The 20,186-nt window shown below is 41.3% G+C and overlaps 1 protein-coding gene across 4 annotated transcripts; it reads right to left on the bottom strand.

Moving 5' to 3' along the window:
- Nucleotides 1-609: 609 nt before the first annotated feature.
- On the bottom strand, nt 610-15,369 carry PRLHR (prolactin releasing hormone receptor). 4 transcript variants are annotated; one of them, XR_010367613.1, is made up of 5 exons: nt 14,958-15,368; nt 8,311-8,377; nt 6,936-8,144; nt 3,059-3,110; nt 610-1,925 (listed from the first exon to the last, which is right to left on the bottom strand). XR_010367613.1 is itself a non-coding variant. In XM_064431442.1 (4 exons), the coding sequence occupies exon 3, from the start codon at nt 8,010-8,012 to the stop codon at nt 6,978-6,980; it is 1,035 nt and encodes a 344-aa protein (XP_064287512.1). In that variant the 5' UTR covers nt 8,013-8,144; nt 8,311-8,377; nt 14,958-15,369; the 3' UTR covers nt 610-1,925; nt 6,936-6,977. The 4 variants fall into 4 exon arrangements, 2 of the variants coding, with proteins under 2 accessions (XP_064287512.1, XP_064287513.1); XR_010367614.1 differs by lacking the exon at nt 14,958-15,368 and having other exon boundaries at nt 8,311-8,427; XM_064431442.1 differs by lacking the exon at nt 3,059-3,110 and having other exon boundaries at nt 14,958-15,369.
- Between the last annotated feature and the right edge of the window lie 4,817 nt (nt 15,370-20,186).

The following is a 20,186-nucleotide window of genomic DNA, read 5'->3' on the forward strand; positions in this document are numbered from 1 at the left end:
CTTTTATCCAGCTCACTGAGCCTCAATATTTGAATGTAAATAGCTTCAGATTTAGAAAGCTGTACTGACACTCTTCATTTAGTTTTCATTCACAACTGTTAAAAATTTTAAAACCATTCTTGTGTCAAGCCAGCCTTCTCCAAACCCACCTTCCACCCATTTTTAAATACTTCATGTGAGAACTGGAAGAGAAAGTGCTTGCCTAATTATCCCTATTTTGAACACTGTAAATTAAGCTGTTCATGTGAATAGTTTCTTCATTTAGCAATAAGCAAAGAATGTTAAGAACTGTGAAATAATACAAATTTTGTCAGACACTGTACACAAGGTTTTGGGCAATAAGAACCGTTTGAAACAGTGCTTTCCACAATGCCTTAAAAGTGAAGAAACCCATATTTTTGTCACTACAGCAAAACACAGGTCTTCAAAATCTTCCTTTCACTTTGTCTGTGTTGTTGTCAGAACTTTGACAGGTGATGATTTGCATTTCCTCTGTCCTCAGTCTGTGACAATTTTCCAACAGGAGGTAATATCAAAGCAATCTAGAATTAGCTGTGACAAGTGACAATTGAATGGGTGGCACAAAAGGCTTTTACAAATAGACATTACTTTATGCAACAGACATTAATACATGTTTTAATGAAGGAGTGATTCACAATGATAATATTATTGACTTGTTAAGATTAAACAGGTCTGCCATATGCTGTTGAGTGCTTCAGATGGTTTCAAATTTATTTTTATTTTTTTTTAATCTATGCATATTAACAACAGATGTTGAATTTTAACATGATCCAATAATCGAGGGGAAATCATTCCAAAGCTGAGTGATAATTTGTCATGTAATTATTTGAAGTATTTGTATGTATTATATATTGGTTATTTAGCTCATAGCTGGCTCTTGCACATGATATTTTTTGTCATCTTACTTCCTCCAGAATTCCCTCCGGTTGCTGAGGAGTGGATTGGTTGAACACTTGCCTTGGAACTCCACCCCTAAACTTTCATATACTTTTTATTTTAAAAAAGCCTTTTGCAAGTGCATCTGCCCTCAACTCCTGTGCTTGTGGGCTGTACAGAAATGGGATGTGGGCCTCACCAGAATGCTCCTGCTTTTGCCTGGCTTGCCCCTGTGCACTGAGGGGGTGAGGGGAGGGAAGAAAGGTACCACAAAGCAAATACACCGAGGTGACACGCCACAGGTGAGGGACCCTGCTCTCAGAAGGACGGAGTGGCTCCTACACTGATGCAGGAACGGCCCCTGGGTGATTACAGATTTACCCTTTGGCTGGTTATTGTTACCTTGAAGATCAGAATTTTGGTTTTTTTGCTTTTTTTCTTGCCCTGCCTCCAGGACCCCACGATGGGGCTGGTTCACACACAATCTGTTGCTTCTCCTTCCCACTCCCAAGCACAGCAGGTCACAAACTGGAGCTGTGGGTGGTGGCAGCCTGGGACTGTGCACCATGGCTCCTGTGTCGTTTGCTCTCACATTTTCACCTGTCTCGTGGGTGTGATGGGGCAAACAAACACATCTCCCTGTGGCTGGGGAGCTCTAGAAAGAGAGACAGCACCTGGAGCTGCTCAGCCTCCCCAGAGCAGAGCTGTCACCTTTCTGGTGATGCTGCTGGGGAGGAGCTGAGCTGTACTGAGCCATCCCCAGCCCATACCCAGCACCAGCTTCTCACAAAGCACAGCATTAAAACCACTCCTGCTGCTGTGGGCCACCAGCTGCCTTTCCAGCATGTTTTCTGGAGATCCAGAGCTGTGCTTAGCAGGAGAGGCAGAGCTCATCTCCACGCTGAAAGCTGCAAGCTTCTCTTTGCAGTCCTCTTGCTGCTGCTTGGCTCCAGTGCCTCATGGAAATGTAGGAATTGTAGGAAATGTAGGTGTAGAGATTTTTGGCATCATCTCCTTCTGGATGTTCCCTGCAGAAATTAAAAAAAAAAAAAAAACAAAAAAACAAACAACCAAAAAAACAAAACCAAAACAAACCAACAACAATAAAAAACCCAAAACCAACAAACAAGCAAACAAATGAAAACCAACCAACCAAAAAACAAACAAACAAAAAAAACCACAGGGAAATTACACTGTGATAATCAACATAAGCAAGATACAAAGGATGGAGAGCCCAGTCAGCTTCAAATAGGTGGCAGTGATCTCAAATTGATTTCCAATGGGCTGGAGACATGAATTGGGGAGCTCTTGAGTGTGTGTTTTATTATTTGTATAGATTACTAACTTCATTGGCTTAATTTGACAGAGCAAGCTGTAGAAAGGGAAAGTCAATCCCATCTGCTTCTTGGTGAAGAGAGTAAATTTATAGATCCTAAAGGGGCATAACTCCCAGTGAGATACATGAGCTTCATGCCCTTTACCTCTCACTTTTTACCCTGCAGGGAGGCAGCCTGACTATCAAGTAGTTAGTCCTGAATCGTTTAGGTGGGAAAACACCTCTAAGATCATCAAGTCCAGCACTGCCAAGCCCACCACTAAACCATGTCCCAGGTGCCACATCTTTTAAATCCCTCCAAGGAGGGTGAGTCCCCCACTGCCCTGGACAACCTGTTCCAATGCCTGACCCACCATTTGGAGAAGAAATAATATCCAATAATATCATAGATAGATAGATAGATAGATAGATAGATAGATAGATAGATAGATAGGAGATATATATCTCCTATCCTATATAATAATACCCTAATATCCAATCCCTGTGCAATCCTGTATGGATTCCTAAAAGAGAGAGCACTTAGATATCTTTTTCTTCCCCAGGGAGCAATGAAAAAATGCCAATATTCCTAATTTCAGGTGGCAACAACCTTGAGGGTCCAACTTCCACTGAATAGTTGATCAATGGCTTCAAAACTGGGGGAGAGTTAGGAGAGCAGGGAGCAGAGAAACAACTAATGCAAAATTTTATTGAGATCAGCCTGGGGAAGCCTGTCTCATTTGGTTATGTCACTACAGAGTAAGAATAGACTTCAAACCTGCTCTTGAGACAGGGATTGTGAAAATGATTTCCAAAGGAAAAGTTCCATTAGTATAGGATGTATACCTCAGATGCATCTGCAGCTCCTCTCTGGGACTTTCAGTGAAGCATCTTCTTGCTGTGGAGGGAAATCAGGTGCAAAGGATCAGTTAGTGATGGTTGTGACCCAAAATGAGATCACTGAGCATGGGGAGAGTATTTACTTGAGGTAAACACAAAAGCCAGAGCTGCAAGTGTCAGGCCAGGCCAGCTGGAAATCCACACAGCAAATGGTTCAGTTCAGAGCCTCTGTGTCTTGCAGAAAGAAGAGAGAAGAGGATATTCTTCATTTTAGGAAGCCCTTTTCCCTTTAGAAAGCTCTCCCTCTCTGTGTGCCTTCCATGAGGCAGAAATGTTTGCTTTGACCCTTGAGCAACATTTTCTTCAGGGTAAGGAGGAGGAATGTGATTATTTTTTCCCTGAGAAAAGAAAAAGATTGTGAGCAATGAGAGGGGAGGGCTAAATGTAAAAGTTTGTACTACATTTCTTCATGCAGAAATGGCCAAGATGGCAGTGGCTTTACCACCAGCATGTTGTTTTTGTCTTTACCTTCTTCTTGTCTCGTGGGGAGATTGGTTGATTGGTGCATTGTACAGTTCTCTTTCACATTTTTTTTATCCCCAGATGCAGGTGTACAATTTTCAGCTTCTGTCACCCTAAACAACTAATTGTAACTCACCTTTGACACCACAACAAGGAATATTTGCTGAATTAAAACTGTACAGAGCAGCTGTTGTCCAACAGGTATGAAAAACCCCAGCTTTCCCCATCCATCTATCAGCTGTGAAAGGCTCACCCTGCTCCTGTGAGTGATGCCCTCATAGCAGGAGCTGCTTTTGCCCCCCAGAAAAACTGACATTCCCCATGGTACAAATATAACTCTGTGTTTTTTTCAGCCAGGAACAAGGAACATTTATTTAAAGCAATGCATTGCACAGACAAGTTAGTTTTTGGTGACTGTTCTGAGTAGATATCCCTGAGGTGGGGAAAGACCAACTCTACCTGACCCTGACTGAGGTTTTATTGTTTTCCTTTGGCTGCCTGATCTCAACTTTAGTGAGCTTTGGTCACTTTCTGATCTAATTCCTGATCAAACACTGGCTTACTTTTCTATGTGTTTCATGGGTACATTGCCTTTTAATGGCAGCCCCACTCTTGACCACAGGGAGTGGTTTATGTTTGATCAAGCACTAGTGTAGTTAATAAGTTTATCAAGTTTTGTGCCAAGCTACTCTACAAAACAAAAGCATGCCATGATTTCTTAAACTGCAATTAAAAAATATACCACCAAAAATGCCTCAGTGATGAGCTCTGGTCCTTCCAAGAGCTGCAGCAGCTCCCTGGAGAGGGGTGGGAATTAGCAAACACGTTTCACATGACAGCTTCCAATATATTTATTTTAATAACTGGATTACAGAAGTACATCAACATGCCTCTAAATCTTATTATTGTTTATTACTCTGGATATCAGACAAAATAATAATTAAATTGGGCACAGATTCTTGGGGCTCAGTTAACAGAATTGAGGCTCAATTAATGTTGCTGTGCTTTGTTCTCTGCCCTATGGAACCCCCAGATTTCAAGATCAGGACGGGACCTCCTTTGTGCAGGGAAAGCCTGGAAAAATGGCATTACAGGACCACTGAGGGGGCTGTGGAGGAGAGAGAAGGAGCTTCAGGAGCCCACAGCTGGGGAATGCAGATCTTTTCAAGGTGCATCTGAAAACCTTTTTGTGAGGAGGGCCTGAAACGAGGGCAGGCTCTGAGCTTTCTGCTGCAAATTCACCTCCTGACAGAATCAGGGCATGTACAGGTTAAACCAGCACTTAGATGAGGGTACCAGCTGTGCTGGGCATCTCCAGGAGCTGCCAGACCTTGGCACTGCTCTAAGAGCAGCTCCAGAGGCAGCCTGAAGTGAGATTGCATTTGTCAGTGGGAACAATCTGTGCACTGAACAGCCCCTCATTTCTGTCCCAAGGAAAAGCAAATAGAGAGAGAAATCCTTGTTTGCTTCATGCAGCTCTTGGCAGTCACCATCTCCAGTCATTATTGTTCAAGAGAACATGAATAAGTCAAACTGCAGTGATGGTAAATGAAAAATATGATGTGTAAGGAGGAAAAGATCCCAGGACTGCTGTGGTTTAGAAGTCTGGGAAGACTCCACTGAGCTCTGGATCCTTCTGGGTGACAGCACTCTCTATATTTAATGCAGGAAGTTGTAGACATTATGAGCCACCTCAATGTTAATTGACCTTTACAAGCTGAAAAATTAACAGTTTGAATTTACTTAATTTCACAGAAGAAAAATCTCTAAAAATCAGGATTTTTGTTATTTGAAGCTGTTTTTTGTGTTGTTGTTTCAGCACTCTCTTCGTGTCCTGCTCTTTAAAAGAGTCCTGAAAATGAGATTGAAAAGCTTTTAAAATTAGGTTGGTTTGTTTGGAAGTGGGTTTTTTGCCTTTTTCATTGACCAGTTATTCTAGTAACTTACTATATTGAGCTTCAAGGAAAAGCCATTTCCTGAAATTCAGCAAAAGCAAAACATTCTTTAGAAGGTCACTCAAGTCTTTAAACTGAGGCAAGGAAGGCAGGCACACATAATCACAGAGTGAATGCAAGTAATGCCCAATTTAAATGGACCTTCGTCTTTCAGTGCCTCTGTAATCAGCTTTTAATGTCCTCATTAGCAGCAGTAGAACAACTTGAGCAATTTCGTGACATGGGATTTCAAATATTTTCCCAGCACTTTTCCCAGGGTGTGCATACAGATGTGGGAGATTTTTTAATCAGATTAATTTTACTGAAACAAGATGAGCAAAATTATTTTCACAGATTCACAGTAGGATTGCATTTACAAACTAAAGCAGCCATCCTCTCTCTTCCCCCTCCCCTCCTGTCCATTTGCACCGCCCCCAGCAGAGACGTCTCTGGCCATGTATGCTCAGAGAGATGCCCTTGCTGACCATGGCCAGAGCTGCCCCTGGATTGTGCTGCTTTTTCGGCTGATGGCAGTTCAGTGCCAGGAAGTTTCTCACGCTATCCCCAATTGCAGCTGAGCAGAACTTTGTCCTGGGCACTTAACTCTTATACCAGATATTTTCAGGGAGGAAGAAACTAGAAACCATTAGGCTGATTATAGCTTCTAACTCCCTTTGAAAGGTGAATTTCAAAGGAAATTGTTTCTTCCCAAAAAAAGGAAGGAGAACACCTGCCCCTCCTTTATGTTTGGCAGCTCTTTCTTTGACTGGCCGTGCAATGCTCGTGCTTGGCTCAATATCCATGGCCCCTTCAGACTTCTGTCTCTTGGGCCACCTCCAGGAGGGCAGTGCCAAAGCCTCTGGCTCTCTCTGGAGATCAAAGCTGATGGCAGCATTGCCACATATCAAAATCAGTTCCTCAAGGAATGATTTTATCAAGCACTGATGAGGCTGTGAGGACAACTCAGCTGACTTGCAGTAGGGTCAGCAAAATGGGGCTGTGTGAGAACAAATTTTTGGCCCTGACCCAAAAAGGACCACAGGAATGCTGTGAGTCCTCTACCCTAGAGCCTGTGCTAAGGAATGGACTCTGGGTAGACACACAGGTTTAATTTTTACCCAATCCAAAACACTCCCTCTTTGAGATATTTTGGTTTCCTCTTCATCCTTGCTTCTCTTTGTCCCCAAAACCCATGTCTGTACTGACAATAACATCCAAAACAGATAGGAAGGATCCCTGTATCTTATTGTGCTTGCATCTCCTTGGCTTCTAACTCCAAGCAAAGCAATAAAGATACTTTTGAGGCATGACATCTCCCTGTCGTTCTCCATTAGAAGTGGAGATGCACATGGGACTTGTGTAGTTGCAATTGAGCCCTAAGGACAAATGTCAGCAATGAGAACTAATTAAAAGCAGAAAATACTTACAATGTTCATGTACAAAGGAGGTACACTTCCACCAGCTCTCATTTACAGCACCACACTGGCCATAATGCAGTTTGTAGCGGGTCCAATTTTCTTCTTCCTCCAGGCAAACATTTTTTTCAGCTCCCCCCTGAAGCTGTCATGGAGCCAGGCATAGAGGAAGGCATTGGTACAAGCAGACATCATTGCAAACCAGTGGCACAGCAGCTGGATGAAGTTGAAGTACTGCTTGTCAATCAAGCTGATGTCGATGTCCTTGATCATGTTGAAGATGTGCAGGGGCAGCCAACAGACTCCAAAGGCTGCCACCACTAAGACCAGCAAGCGAAAAGTCTTTCTCCTCCTGGCACGGTCCCACTCAGCTTGGCCCTGGGTGACATTGCCTGGGACAACACGGTTCTTCAGCTTGACTGAGATCCTCAGGTAGGACAGGGAGATGACAGCCAAAGGCAATACATAGGTGATGATGAGGGTGCTGTAGGCGTAAGCCAAGCGATCTCTTTTCATGTGGAACCAAAACTCCTCGCAGATGGAGAAGTCTAGCTCCGGGAACTCTGCGTGGTAGGTGTGCACCAAGGCTGGGGCAGCCAAAGTGCAGCTCAGCAGCCAAATAGCAGCCAGGATGTAAGCACAGATGGGGATGGTGAGCCTCCTGCGGAAGGGGTACACCGTGGCACAGTACCTGTCCACAGCTATGACAGTCAGGGTGAAGACAGACACAAACACCGTGACAGGTTGCATCAGGAAAACAAAGTAGCACATGAAGCGCCCATAAACCCAGCCCCGGGGCTCAAAGGCGTAGGCCAGGGTCAGGGGCACACAGGTGGCACACATAAGCATGTCTGAGAAAGCCAGATTGCCTACCAGAAAGTTGGTGACGTTGTGCATTTTTTTTGTCTTGCAGATGACATAGATGAGAAGGTAATTCCCAATGACACCAATAAAAACCACCAGCGAGTAGCAGGGGATGATGAGTGGCTTGAAGGACTGAACAAACTGAAGCCCTGAGAATAAATTGCTGGTGTTGCTGTGAATCGCAGAGAGGAAGCTTTGGGAGGTTAAATTGTCCGAATTCATCATTTTCCTCCTTTTGTTGTCTGCCCGTCGGCTGAGTGAAGTAGTTAGCACTGCGCTGCTCCTGCACTCAATCAGTGGGGTAATGAATGGATCACTGGCTGTCCAGAGGTTGCCACATGGATAGTAAACAAGCAGCTGTAAATGCAAGAGGTGAACTTGTAACCCTCGAGAGGCAGCTTTCAGCAAATCCTAAGAAAAATCAAATACAACCAATTTCCATTAAAGTCCTCCTGTATTTACTATTAAATCTAGCTTTTGACAGCATGCCACTTAATAAACATTTAATGCAGTGAGTACTTACTGCTGGGGGTTTTTAATCCCATATGATTTTCCTGTGGATGCCAAGAAGTGCCCTAGATGTCTGTCTTCTGCAAATCCAGGAGCATGTATGTGTGTGTGTGTCAGAGAGAAAGAGAGAGAGAGAGAGAGAGAGAGAGAGAGAGAGAGAGAGAGAGAGAGAGAATATATGAGTGAGAAAGAGGGCGATGTGCATTTACAAGCTAAGTGGAGATCACTGGTTTTAAACAGTCTTCACTACTAGGTCATGACAGATTTATGTATAAGCTTTTATCCCCATTGGCTGCCCTGGGTATTACGTTGGTCTTTGTGTGCTTTTTTGCTGATAGTAATTAGTTCTAGAATATCCTTTCAAAAATTCTCCTCTCCTTCCAGTGCATCTATAATTGCCCCTCACATCTAAAAATCAATTTACTTTCATTAACATGAACCTGCACAGTATCTAATCCTAGATTAGATTTTCCAGACCCCCAGAGTGTCCAAAAATACTACCTGTAATTTTGTTGCTATAATGTGACTGTAAAATAGAATTTTAATCACATGCTGAAGGCAAATAAATGTTTATGCCACTAGAGGGTCTCAGCTATGTACCTGTGAATGAAGTTAGGATTAGAAATGTGCATTTAGCTTGTTGCACAAAGGATCTTATTCTACTTAAATTTATTTTCCACTGGTGCTACAATGTTTACTCACCCACTATGGCTATGTTCAGTAGAATTTACACATCTTTAAAAGTAAACAAACACGTGTGAGCATCTCTAAGGAAATATTAGCATCCAAATGGATTAGATGTAAGTGTTTACCTACAGAGAATTACAGCAAACTTCTACTAGTATTTCAGCTACCCAAAAATATTTGGGGGGGTTTCTTCACTCCTGAATTAGATTTGTTAACCTTTTCTATACCAGACAAGTGTTAACTGGTCAGTAAAACAATCTATAGTTGTTTTGCTTGCTTCAATTAGAAAGCAGAAAAATCAGGATAAGTGCTTACAGAACATTTGCTTAGACATCCCCATCCAGCTCTTGTCTATTGCTTTAATTCTAATTTAACTCTTCTTCATTTCAACCAGGACTGGGATCTCATCAGGTGAAAAACAGTGAAAATCCACTGCATCTATTTGTACTGGCTGGAGAAACTAAAAAAATCCATGGAGCAGCCTAACTTCTGAATGCTTCAGAGCAGACGATATTATTAGGTTCTGCAAGACACTCAGGGGATTTAGACACAATTTTAAATGACAGCTTGTGTCCTAGTCAGTAAGACTAAGGAAATATTAACCCATTATTTTTTAGGAGGCTATGGGCAGAACCATACCCTTTTCATTTGATGTCATTTGATGTAAATCAGAAGCTTAAATAGACTTAATTTTTGTCCTACTCCTTTCTCTAATCCTAAAACAGAAGTTAACTTGTGTATCCCTTGTTCTGATCAGAGATATTCTGCTTGTGAAGGATGGGAAATTCAAGCATGGAAAGTGCTGGCTCTGAGCTGCAGCATCCAGGGTTAGATTGTGCCATGGACTGGAATATAGCTGTAATTCCAGCCTGAGGGGAGAACAAGCATGTGACCCCATTGCTCAGGAGTGTCATCCTTCACTGGCTAAAGTCACCTAGCCATGACCCAGACTAAAAATGGGATGTTATGACCCACTTCAGAGCCCAATCCCTCCTCTCTGAGCGATATGGGACCCAGAGGAATTCAGTACCTGTTTATCTCTACATACCCAAATCCAGAACAGCAGAGGGACCTGAGGGGAGAGGTTGCAAAGAGGAAAGGAGATAGGAAATTCCTACTGCTCACCACCCAGTGCAGCCACACTGCTTGGTGCTAGGCAGCATGCTGCAGAATTCCCAAAACCCGTCAATTCAATTGGTCCATTTAATGGGGAGAAAAGCACGGCCTGGTTAAAGTAGGATTGCAGTAGACTTCGTACATGGCCCCTTGTAGAAGCCAAAACATAGAAAAATTGAGGGGGGCATATGTAAAAAGCTTTCATGCTCCCCACATCCTACTGGAGTGACAAGGCTTGTGTGAGGAAAGAAGCCTCACAATAATATCATTGCACATGAAATAATTGAAAATTTCATTTTAACTAAGGGAATTTTTTGTTTCATTCCCAAGAGCTGCAGAGTAGATCCAGTAGATATTGTATTCCTATGAGGAAAAAGGTTAATTCTTCCCTGTGTGGGAAAAATCAAACAGTATCTTCTCAAGATGTCTTCAAGGTCACCTTAATGCTCAGGTCACAAAACTAACCTTATATATTTTTTTCTTTTAAGCTGTACCAGGCAATGTTCCTGCATATTCCCTTGTCTTTAAATTTATTTTCTTCACCTCTGAAAACAGTAACCGATACACCTTTTGTTTGAAGGCTCCCACCTATTTCTCTTAGTGATTTTCTGTTTGTTTTGGCTTCAGGCAGAAAATGTCTTCAGTTCAGCTGTATGCCACAGCCAAGGTCTGGAAAGATAATATTTAATAAGGGCTTGAATAGAAAAAGTATTCCAGCAATTCATCCCAAGGAAATAATCTTGTGTCCTTCTAAAACTGCAAATATTAATTTTGTTTAGAATTTCCAAGGCTATCTGACACAGTCCTTCCTGAACAGGCTGTAAGTCCTTTTCACATGCAGAATTTCCTCATTAAAAGAGAAAAGGTCACAGAAACTACATTACTGTCATGTAACAGCTATTTTGACACTCCAGGTGTATGAGGGTGTCACACACAGGAATGGTGATGAGTGTCTGGTTGAAGCCCTGGTTGTCCTTGATGTTATGTTACATTTAGAGCCAGACCAACACTTCACAGAAATGTCTCACAGCTGAGCTTTCATAATCTCTTATGCTAACCTGCCCAGCTCCACACAGAAACTGAGTACAGACATTGGAAGTTGCTTTAAGGCTTTACAAACCAAAACATTTTCTTCTGTCATTAAAGTCTCACAGTTTCAGCTGTTAGTTTTCCATGTTCTTGTTTATTTGTTTTTTGGGGTTTTTTTTTTCCATAAACCACAACTTTTTTATGCATCACAGATCTACTTTAAAAATTCTTTCAGTTTCTTCCAGGAATGTTCTGTGCAGAACAGCTCAGGTAATACTTGCAGAGCCTATAATAAAAGCAGATTATTTGCATATTTTGAATGATGTCAGGCTGGGGATTCCTTTACCAAATTCTTCTTTTGGCTGGCCAGGGAACAAGATTTTATTTTACACAACAATTTCAAGTCAGGGAAGTTTGTCCTTTCCCCATTTTAGCTTATAAATGCATCCTGTCTGTCCCTGCTGTGGACTGAGACATCACAGTCCCTAAACTCTAAGAACCATGTTTACATCTAAGGGGGGATTTTTTTTGTTGTTGTTGTTGTTGTTTTGGGGATTTTTTTGTTGGCGAGGAGTTTCCTGGTTGTTGCTGCTGCTTTTCTCAAATTCGAGGCATCAAACTTTGATAAACACAAGATTTAGATTAAAATAGTTCACTGTAGATGAAAAAGAGTACATAAAGAGGAAATACTGTAGTCTGATAAGAGTTTTATAGGAGATTTTAGACTAGATTTAAGGACAGAAGAAATGCACAAGAGAGAGAGTAGACAGAAGAGGACACCAAAGGAAGATTTTGTGAAATTAACTTTCCATCTATGTTTTTAAAATTTTTTTCTCAATATAGAATAAGTAGCAGTTCTCAGTTTGGGTTTGTGTAACTTATGAGAAACCATCATCTATGAGGTTATTCAGAGGAAATATCCTAAGAACTGTGAGGAAAGCAAAGAACAGCAGTGTGTAGGAAGAAATTGGACCAGAAGACAGCAACTATTCCTGGTGCTCAGGAACCTCGTTTAGGACTGACCAGCCTTGGTAACTCTTTTAATTTTACCCTGTTAGCACAAAAAGCAGGGCTGCACCAAGTAAATTTGGTAGAAACACCAAGTTTGGAATCAGAGATGACATAGCAGACAACTGCAAAATTAAGCAGTGAAACTTTGAAAGCCCAAGGGAGAGCAGAAGAAAAACCAGTCATAAAAGACAAAATCAAGGTCATCATAATAATAATTTTCACTGTGGCTTAGGACAAAGCAAATTGTCTCATGGGTCTATAGAAAGGAGCAGGCAGTGCATTTGAAATGCAAACAAAAGAAAATCTACTGCTCTGTGAGAGTCTCAGGCTGAATTTACCTCTACTTTCCTACAACCTCTGGACAATTTTGTTCTTATAAGTGTCTATTCACCAGAGCAGAATTGCACTGTATTCTTTAAAAGCACTGGGGAGGAAGGTAAACTCCAGGGCAGGAAAACACACATTTAGAGAAAGGAATAACGTTGATGAAAGAACAAATTCACTTTGGGCAAATTTAGGATGAAAAGTAGAACACTTCTAGGTTGGAGGGCAATAAATTACCCCTTGTAATTGTTTGCCTTTTGAACAACCAGTGTATTATGGGGGATAAAAGCATCCATGTGGATGGATTCCCTGCATGGGGCATGGGTTTCAGGAGGTTCCTTTCCATCCTTCATCAACACAGGCTTTGGTCTGAACTCACTCCTACTTGAAAATTATTCCACTATCATCTTTTTCAGGAGTGTTCCTATTGATAAGAGGAAGATAGAATTCAAAAGGTAGAATTAAAATTTATATACCTGCACACCTACATGTGCACAGCTCACTTTCAGTCTTATTCTGTTCATAGTATTCTCTGTCATTTTCCAATGGGGAGGTTGTCGCAGTACTGCCTGTGAACAGCACTAGAACAGCACTTAAATATTTGCCAGACAAACTTTCCCTGTTTCTGGTCTGAGCAGCTTATTTACAAAGCAGGGAGAAAGGCAAGGTCAGCACAGGCACTCTGTAAAATCATTTCAGCCACAAGGCACTTCAGCCAGTACAATCACTGATTCTTCTTTATCTGATCTGCCATCCTACAAAATTACTGCTGAGAGACTTGATACAAGCAGCCCTGATTCCCCCACATCCCCAAACCCTTAATATTTTCTTTCTCAGCCAAACACATGCAGGAATTAATGACCAAGAAAAGCTAATTTTTATTTTTTTTAAATGTTGGGTTTTAGTGTGCAGTTATGAGGGATTTTTTTTTTTTATTTCTCTCTGTGTGTGTGCTGCTGTTGGGGGAGGAGGGGGTTGGTATTTTTTAATTTCTAAGTAAACACAGGAAACATAGGTTGAACATTAGGATGACTAAAGAGGTATTTATGTTTAATATGTTGCTTGAGCTTGCTAAAATAGAATTTTGCTGGAAAATAGCATCTGGCTAGCAAGTCTGACCATCTCTGTTGAGTTGACTGGACAGACAGCAATAGAATTTCAGATTTTTACTACAGATTCTTCTGTAAACCCACGACTGAAATGTATCCTTATCATGTTACAGTAAGAGACAGCTGCTGTCTTCAGCATTCCCATGCACAGGACTAGGAAACAAACAAACAGACAAATCCCTGGGGCAAAATCTTTAGGAATATCAGAGCTAGAAGTTTTCCTCTTCATCTATAACTGTAATTTAGGCAATACTGCTGACACATTGTGGTAAAATGGGCTTATTTGTTTTTATAGCTCAGTCAGAACTCACCTGGGAAAAGGTATCTGAATGTCTCTGATCTAAAGGTTGTTACAAGGAAGGATAAAAGTGGAAAGGTATGCAGGCAGATTTGCATAACCGTCAGATCCAATTCCTACTGCTCCAGAAAAACTGGCATTTCTCCTCTGCTCCCAGTCCTGAAGGGATGCAGAGAGCAATACAAACATGTGCCCCGAGCCACAGCAGACCGTGGGAATTGGCTGCCACAAACATCTGCAGATTGGAAGCTGAACCCTGGATAAATTTCGTGTTCCAGCTGTTCCCTGCAGCCCTGAAGAGCTGGGAGCCAGGGTCCCTGCCCACCCCAGGGTCCTGCAGGCTGTTCAGCCTGGGACAACAAAGGGCTGCCAAAAAACCCCAACAGCTGAAGCTTGACGGGGCAAAACGCTGCCCTGGCCATGACACTGCTCTGCAGCACCGCGGAGGAACAGTGCACCGTGGGTGTCAGAGGAGAGGGGTTTGAACACATCCAGGAGCTTTCCCGGCGCCTGCAGCACCAGGGACAGCGGGGACCTGCAGCACCAAGGACAGCGGCACCTTAAGCACCATGGACAGAGACATCTTCAGCACCACGGACAGCGGCACCCTGAGCACCACGGACAGTGCCCGCAGAGCCGCAGCTTCACCCCAGGGTGGGCTCGTCCACCTCCGTGTGACAAGGCAGGACAGCCCAGAGCGCCCCTGAAAGGCAAGGGCAGGGTTCTCAGAGCCACCCCTGCACCTGGGGATTCTCCCACTAACTATAAAGCGTGCTTTTCCCACTGAAATTCTCTGTGTGGAATCCATGAAAAAAATGTGGGACCACAACTTGTATTGAACTCTGCCTGCATTGGGGATCTCTCCCCAAGAGCTAAAGAAGGGGAAAAGCATTTTCTGCTTCCTGAATATCGTGGTAAACCACAGCAACCAAGCCCCACACAGCTCACTTCCACCTGATGGGACATCAGGGGAACCAGAAGAGTAAAAGTGAAAAAACTCAAGGCTTGAGACAATGGCAGTTTAATAACTACAGTGAAAGCTGTGTGCACAAACAAAGCAGAACAAGGAATTCACTCACTGCTTACCATGGCAGGCAGGTGTTCCGTCATCTCCAGGAAAGCTGGGCTCCATCACATTCAGTGGCCTCCTGGGTAGATCAATGTTATCACTTCAAACATTCCCCCTTCCTTCTTTCCCCAGCTTTACATGCTGAGCATGACACTGTATAGTAGGGAACACCCCTGTGGATACCGGGGGTCAGATGTTCCAGATGTGTCCTCCCAACTCCTTGTGAACCTCCAGCCTCCTGACTAGTGCGGTGGGGTGGGGTGAGGAGCAGAAAAGGCTTTGTCTCTGTGCTGCTCAGCAGTAACAAAAACCTCTCATTTTATCAGCACTGTTTCCAGCTCAAATCCAACAGCCCTCATCAGGCACTGTGAAGAAAATCAGCTCTATCCCAGCAAAACCCAGCACACTGCACCATCCCAAAATTTCCATTTATCTGGGGGTGGGTAAAGGACAGAAGAAATCAACAGCTACCTGATGTTCTTTAGCAACCATGTTGCCATAAGCAAACTTGTTGATTTCATGGAACAATTATTTCAATTAATATTTGTCAAACAGAAAGAAGAAAAAACCCAGAGGACCAACATCATTCCAGCTGCCCTTGATTGTTTATAAAAAGTAATAAAATCCAACTTCCATTTAATTAACTATCCCACTAACAACAATCTGCCTGGGAGCTCTAAAAGCTCTTAATACTAAAGGTTTGTCTGGAGGACTGTCATCTAGTTTGATTATAGTTTGCATAATAATATTATGTAGAGATAAGAACACTATTTAGAATGGAGTTGTTCTGCTCTCTCATGCAAATTCTTGTTTAAAGAAAAAAAAAAAGAGAAATAGAATAAGAGAGATTGGACGTATATAACCTACATCATCAGAATAAAATTTAACAGAACTTCTAATGAAGCCTTATGCATGTTTTCAGTATGGTTACATTAACAATAACGAAGAGATGTTTTAAAAAATAAAATAAAATTTTTATAGCATCTTCACAGCCAGGCTGGTTTATGATCTTCTTCCCTCAAAATGTAGAGATCTATATTTGCTCTCAGGACTATTCCCTCACTCTGTGTATGTGTATTGATCCTTTCTACCTACACTTTAACAGCTGGGTTTATTCACTTTATTCTCTTTCTTTGTCTGCATTTCTCTTCCACTGTAGAATTTGTTTTTTTATTTTTCTCTGCTCACAGCAGCCATTAAAGGCAACTACTCTCAGATGAGTAGAAGCAGTCAAGAAGGATAAATGTGGAAGGAATTAGAGGAACACAGAAGATGAATGATCACTTCATGAAGACTCCTACTTCCACGATTTGCCCCCACACATCACTTCTGCTGTTTATTCTTTCTTGCTATTCTGATATGTGTAGCTGGCTAAAAATGGCAATATTACTGACTAAAGATTCTCTTCCTGTGAAAATCAATGTGAATTTTGCTGCAGATTTCAACATTGTCCAGTTGCTCCCATGCTCTTTTCTTTAACATATTTGCTTTAGAATGTTTTTCTCCAGCTCTGTCAGCTTCCCACATTTTTTATTGAACACAAGAAGTTTGAAACCACAAAGACAATCAGATTTCTTTTACAGTGACTCCTTCTGTCTCACCTCTGTCAGCCTCTCCTTTGGATACTCTTCCACTCTTTAATGAGTCCTAGCAAGAAGGAATCCAGCCCCATCTACAGAGTTCCTCAGCTCATGTTTGTAAGTCCTATTATTCCCCATGGATACTCTCCCATTACCTGATTGCTCTTAGATTAAGTTTAATCTCATAGTAACTTTCCCCCAACATTTTTCTTAAAGAATTATGTGGGGTTTTTTTTTTATTTTCTGACAGCATTTGTGATGGGAGAATTATTCTTACCCACAGGCTCTGCCAAGTACAAGAGCAGCACTAAGAGTCATGGTTTAGCTCTAATTTTATGAACACTCTTGTTTCAACTGAATGCACTGGTTGAACTCCCATCAGTTAGAAGACTTCAACATGCAGTTGCTACTATAAATACCTATCCCATAATGTATCCATCTTTCCATATGTATTTTTATTCCAAAGAAGAAATTTGGTTTACTTTGCAAGATTTCTAAGTGTTTGTTGTCCATGGTCACTCACTTCAGGGCTGGATGTGACCACCCTCTGACGATGATGAATTATAGTGAAATCATACTCATCAAACAAAGCAGCTGGGAGACTTGACCTGGAAAATTATTTTGCCAAAAACTTGCAGTTGAAAACTGTAATGTCAAAATAACTAATGGATGAGAGCTTGGCTGAAATCTGTGAGGTCCAGCATGCCTCAGGTCTTTACAGTTCTTACATAACTTTACATATATTTTGTTTCATCATGGCAGCAAAATAAATCTTTCCTATTAAGAAACATAAGTGTTGTTCCAGATATTTCATTCCCAGTAGTGGTGACTCATGAGAGCCATATCCTAATTAGAGCAATCTAAAAAAGCCCCATAAAAGTGAGCTGATAGTTATATAGGACTGTTATATAGGACTCATTTATTATTTTAACCTATTGCTCAAGCAGTTCTCCAGGTGTGCAGAGGGACTTGCAATAAAACAAGGCAAGACGTGCCCAAACAGAAGACAACTTAATCACTGCAAATGGAACAAGCCCAGAAGCTCACAGCATTTTAAACATGATAATGAACAGGTCTTTCTGACACCAAGCAAAGATCACTGTCAACTCGACACCAGAGACGATGAATCTGAGGCTGGGTAATTTTTACCCTGAAGCAGGATAGATATTCCTGGTAGAACTGACAAGAGAATCCAGATCTGCTGATGTCTTATGTAGGCAAACCACCTTTCCTTACTACTGTGTGAGGTGTCATCACTCAAGAGGAACAAGAAGACAAGAATTTCTAATTAACCATTCTCCCTTTCTCCTGTTTCTTTTCTAACATTCTAAAGCCAGATTTGAGCAGATAAAATCAAAATACACAGCTCTAGGCAACAAACTACTCCAAAGCCTCTTCTGAAGATGCCCACATTATTGTACTTTCAAAAAGGCCAAAACTCTTTTCTATATCAATAATGGTTCCTATTTTTGTTCTAGTAGGAAAAAGAGCTTTTAAGCCTGGTTAGAGTTTTACTCAGCAAAAGTATTATACAGTATTCTGTCTCATAGAAAATGAAGAAGGAAAAAAAGCCCCACTGAATTCTTGTCTCTCAATTATTCTTTTGGAGCACTGAAATATTATTCCTATTCCTTTGAAAGCTTGAAGAGAAGTGGTGTACCTCAAAAACAGTGAAGAAAGCATTGTTGACAGGGGGTGATTATGTAAGATACATAGTTAAGAGCTCAGAAGAACTGAAGTACCTGTATTTATTTAAGCTTTTCTTTCTTTCTTTGTTGTTGTTCCCATTGAGTATTTTAATTGAAAAATACACAAAAGCTTCTAGAATATTCATGAAAACATGCCATCAAATGGTAACTTCTTTCATTCAGTGGAATTCTGAAGGAACAGCAGCAGTTTGATTCCATGTTGAAGGAAGTGAAACACTTGGAGGAGTTGTGGGATGACACTGCCATTGACATAGAGGTTTTTTGCAAGGCCATAGGTCACAACTTTTGAAACAGAGTGAAAGGGCTACTCCTTGCAGCCAGAGCTCAAGCCAGAAAAAATCAAGAGAGGTAGTGGACCAATAGATCAGTGCTCACACTAGCTGTTCCTAGTGTGCAAACTTCATTTTCCAGGGTAGAGTTTCTAAAATCTCAACCTTTGTTCTAATTTATGGTGAAAATTAGGAGCTTTGAAATTATTCTTAAACCATTTTTTCTCCACTTCCCCTGAAGCACGTTACCCCACAAAGCTCTAGTGAAGTCAACAGCTCAAAGGAATGTTTCAAATCTCTTCATTTTTATGCTTGGGAAAATGGAGCTGCCATGAGTCTGGACTGTGAATACCTGGGGTGTATTCCTCAGCCAATAACTTCCTGCATCTCAGACTCAAGATCCTATTTTAATCTGAAAACTCCATCTTTGCCATCGATGCAATAATAACCCCCCTGCACCCTGGCTTTAAATATTCAGGGCTGTAATTCCCCTTCACATGACCTCTGAACCAAACCTACACAGCCCTGGGTTCACACCTCGCTTCATGACAGAAAGTTTTAACAAATTACAATGAAACCTCAATAGCTGAAAGCAAGACAAAGGCATCTTTTAATCATCAAATTAGCTGGAGGGAAGAGCTGGAACTGCTTTCAGTCAGGAAAGAAGGGGAAATCATTAAAGGAAATCATCCCCTTTTCTTTCCCCAAGTAATTAGAAGAACCATCTGTATGTTCATTTCACTACAGTGAAGGGTGTGGATTAGCATTTCAGAGAGATTTGAGTTCAACCAGCAATACTTTGATGTGTTAAAGTGAATGATGGTAAAATTTCTAAGGCTTTCAATGTTATACAAGTTTAAAAGGGTACACATGTCACTTTCCAGTCATTCTTTTTAAACTACTATTCAGCAGAGCCAAATTTACATTCAGAGAATTTTCCTTTTATCTCCAAAAGCATATTTAAAATATAATATGTTCCCATTAAAAGAAATGCATTGTTTACAGAATGCCCAACTGTAACCCTGTGGATCTGTAGACTATGCAGCATGCACTGCCAGAATGAAATGAAAATTGTACAAAAGGCTGACAAAAAGAATCCAGATGTAAATAAGCTAAATAAACCTTTTAGTTATGACTGCTTTTATTCAATGGGAAAAGTAACCTTTCAAATATTTTTTTTGTGATTTACAAAGGGAAAGCAAAATTTCAGGCACAAAATCACAAATAACTAAAGCACACTGAAAAGTGAAAATGCAGAAGTGCTACAGGCCTGGTTTCACATATATAAAACAGCAATCTCTAGCGTGGGACCAGCTCTGGTTAATCTGGAGACAAATCTTTCCCACTATTAGTTCTCCAAATACTATAGAAATCTGCACTTGACCTGAGGCAGAATGGAAATTATAAGATAATATAATAGACCCTACAGATCTCATAGATAAAAGGCCATGGGATGTCTAAATTGTTCAATCAAGACCTCTCCATGATTGAAATGAAGTCCTATGGATAAGTGAAGCTGAATTCAGTTTTCCCAAGATTCTTTGTCACTGTCCAGTTCTCTTAATATACTAGTTCAGGTCATTACACTAAGTTCTGTCTATTTATTTACCAAGAAATTGTCAACTCCAGCTCCATCAAGCTTAGAATTGCCCTCCATGAGCCCAAGTCTTTCCTCATCATCCATCATA

Source organism: Passer domesticus, chromosome 8, assembly GCF_036417665.1.
Source record: "Passer domesticus isolate bPasDom1 chromosome 8, bPasDom1.hap1, whole genome shotgun sequence".
Classification (NCBI taxonomy): domain Eukaryota; kingdom Metazoa; phylum Chordata; class Aves; order Passeriformes; family Passeridae; genus Passer; species Passer domesticus.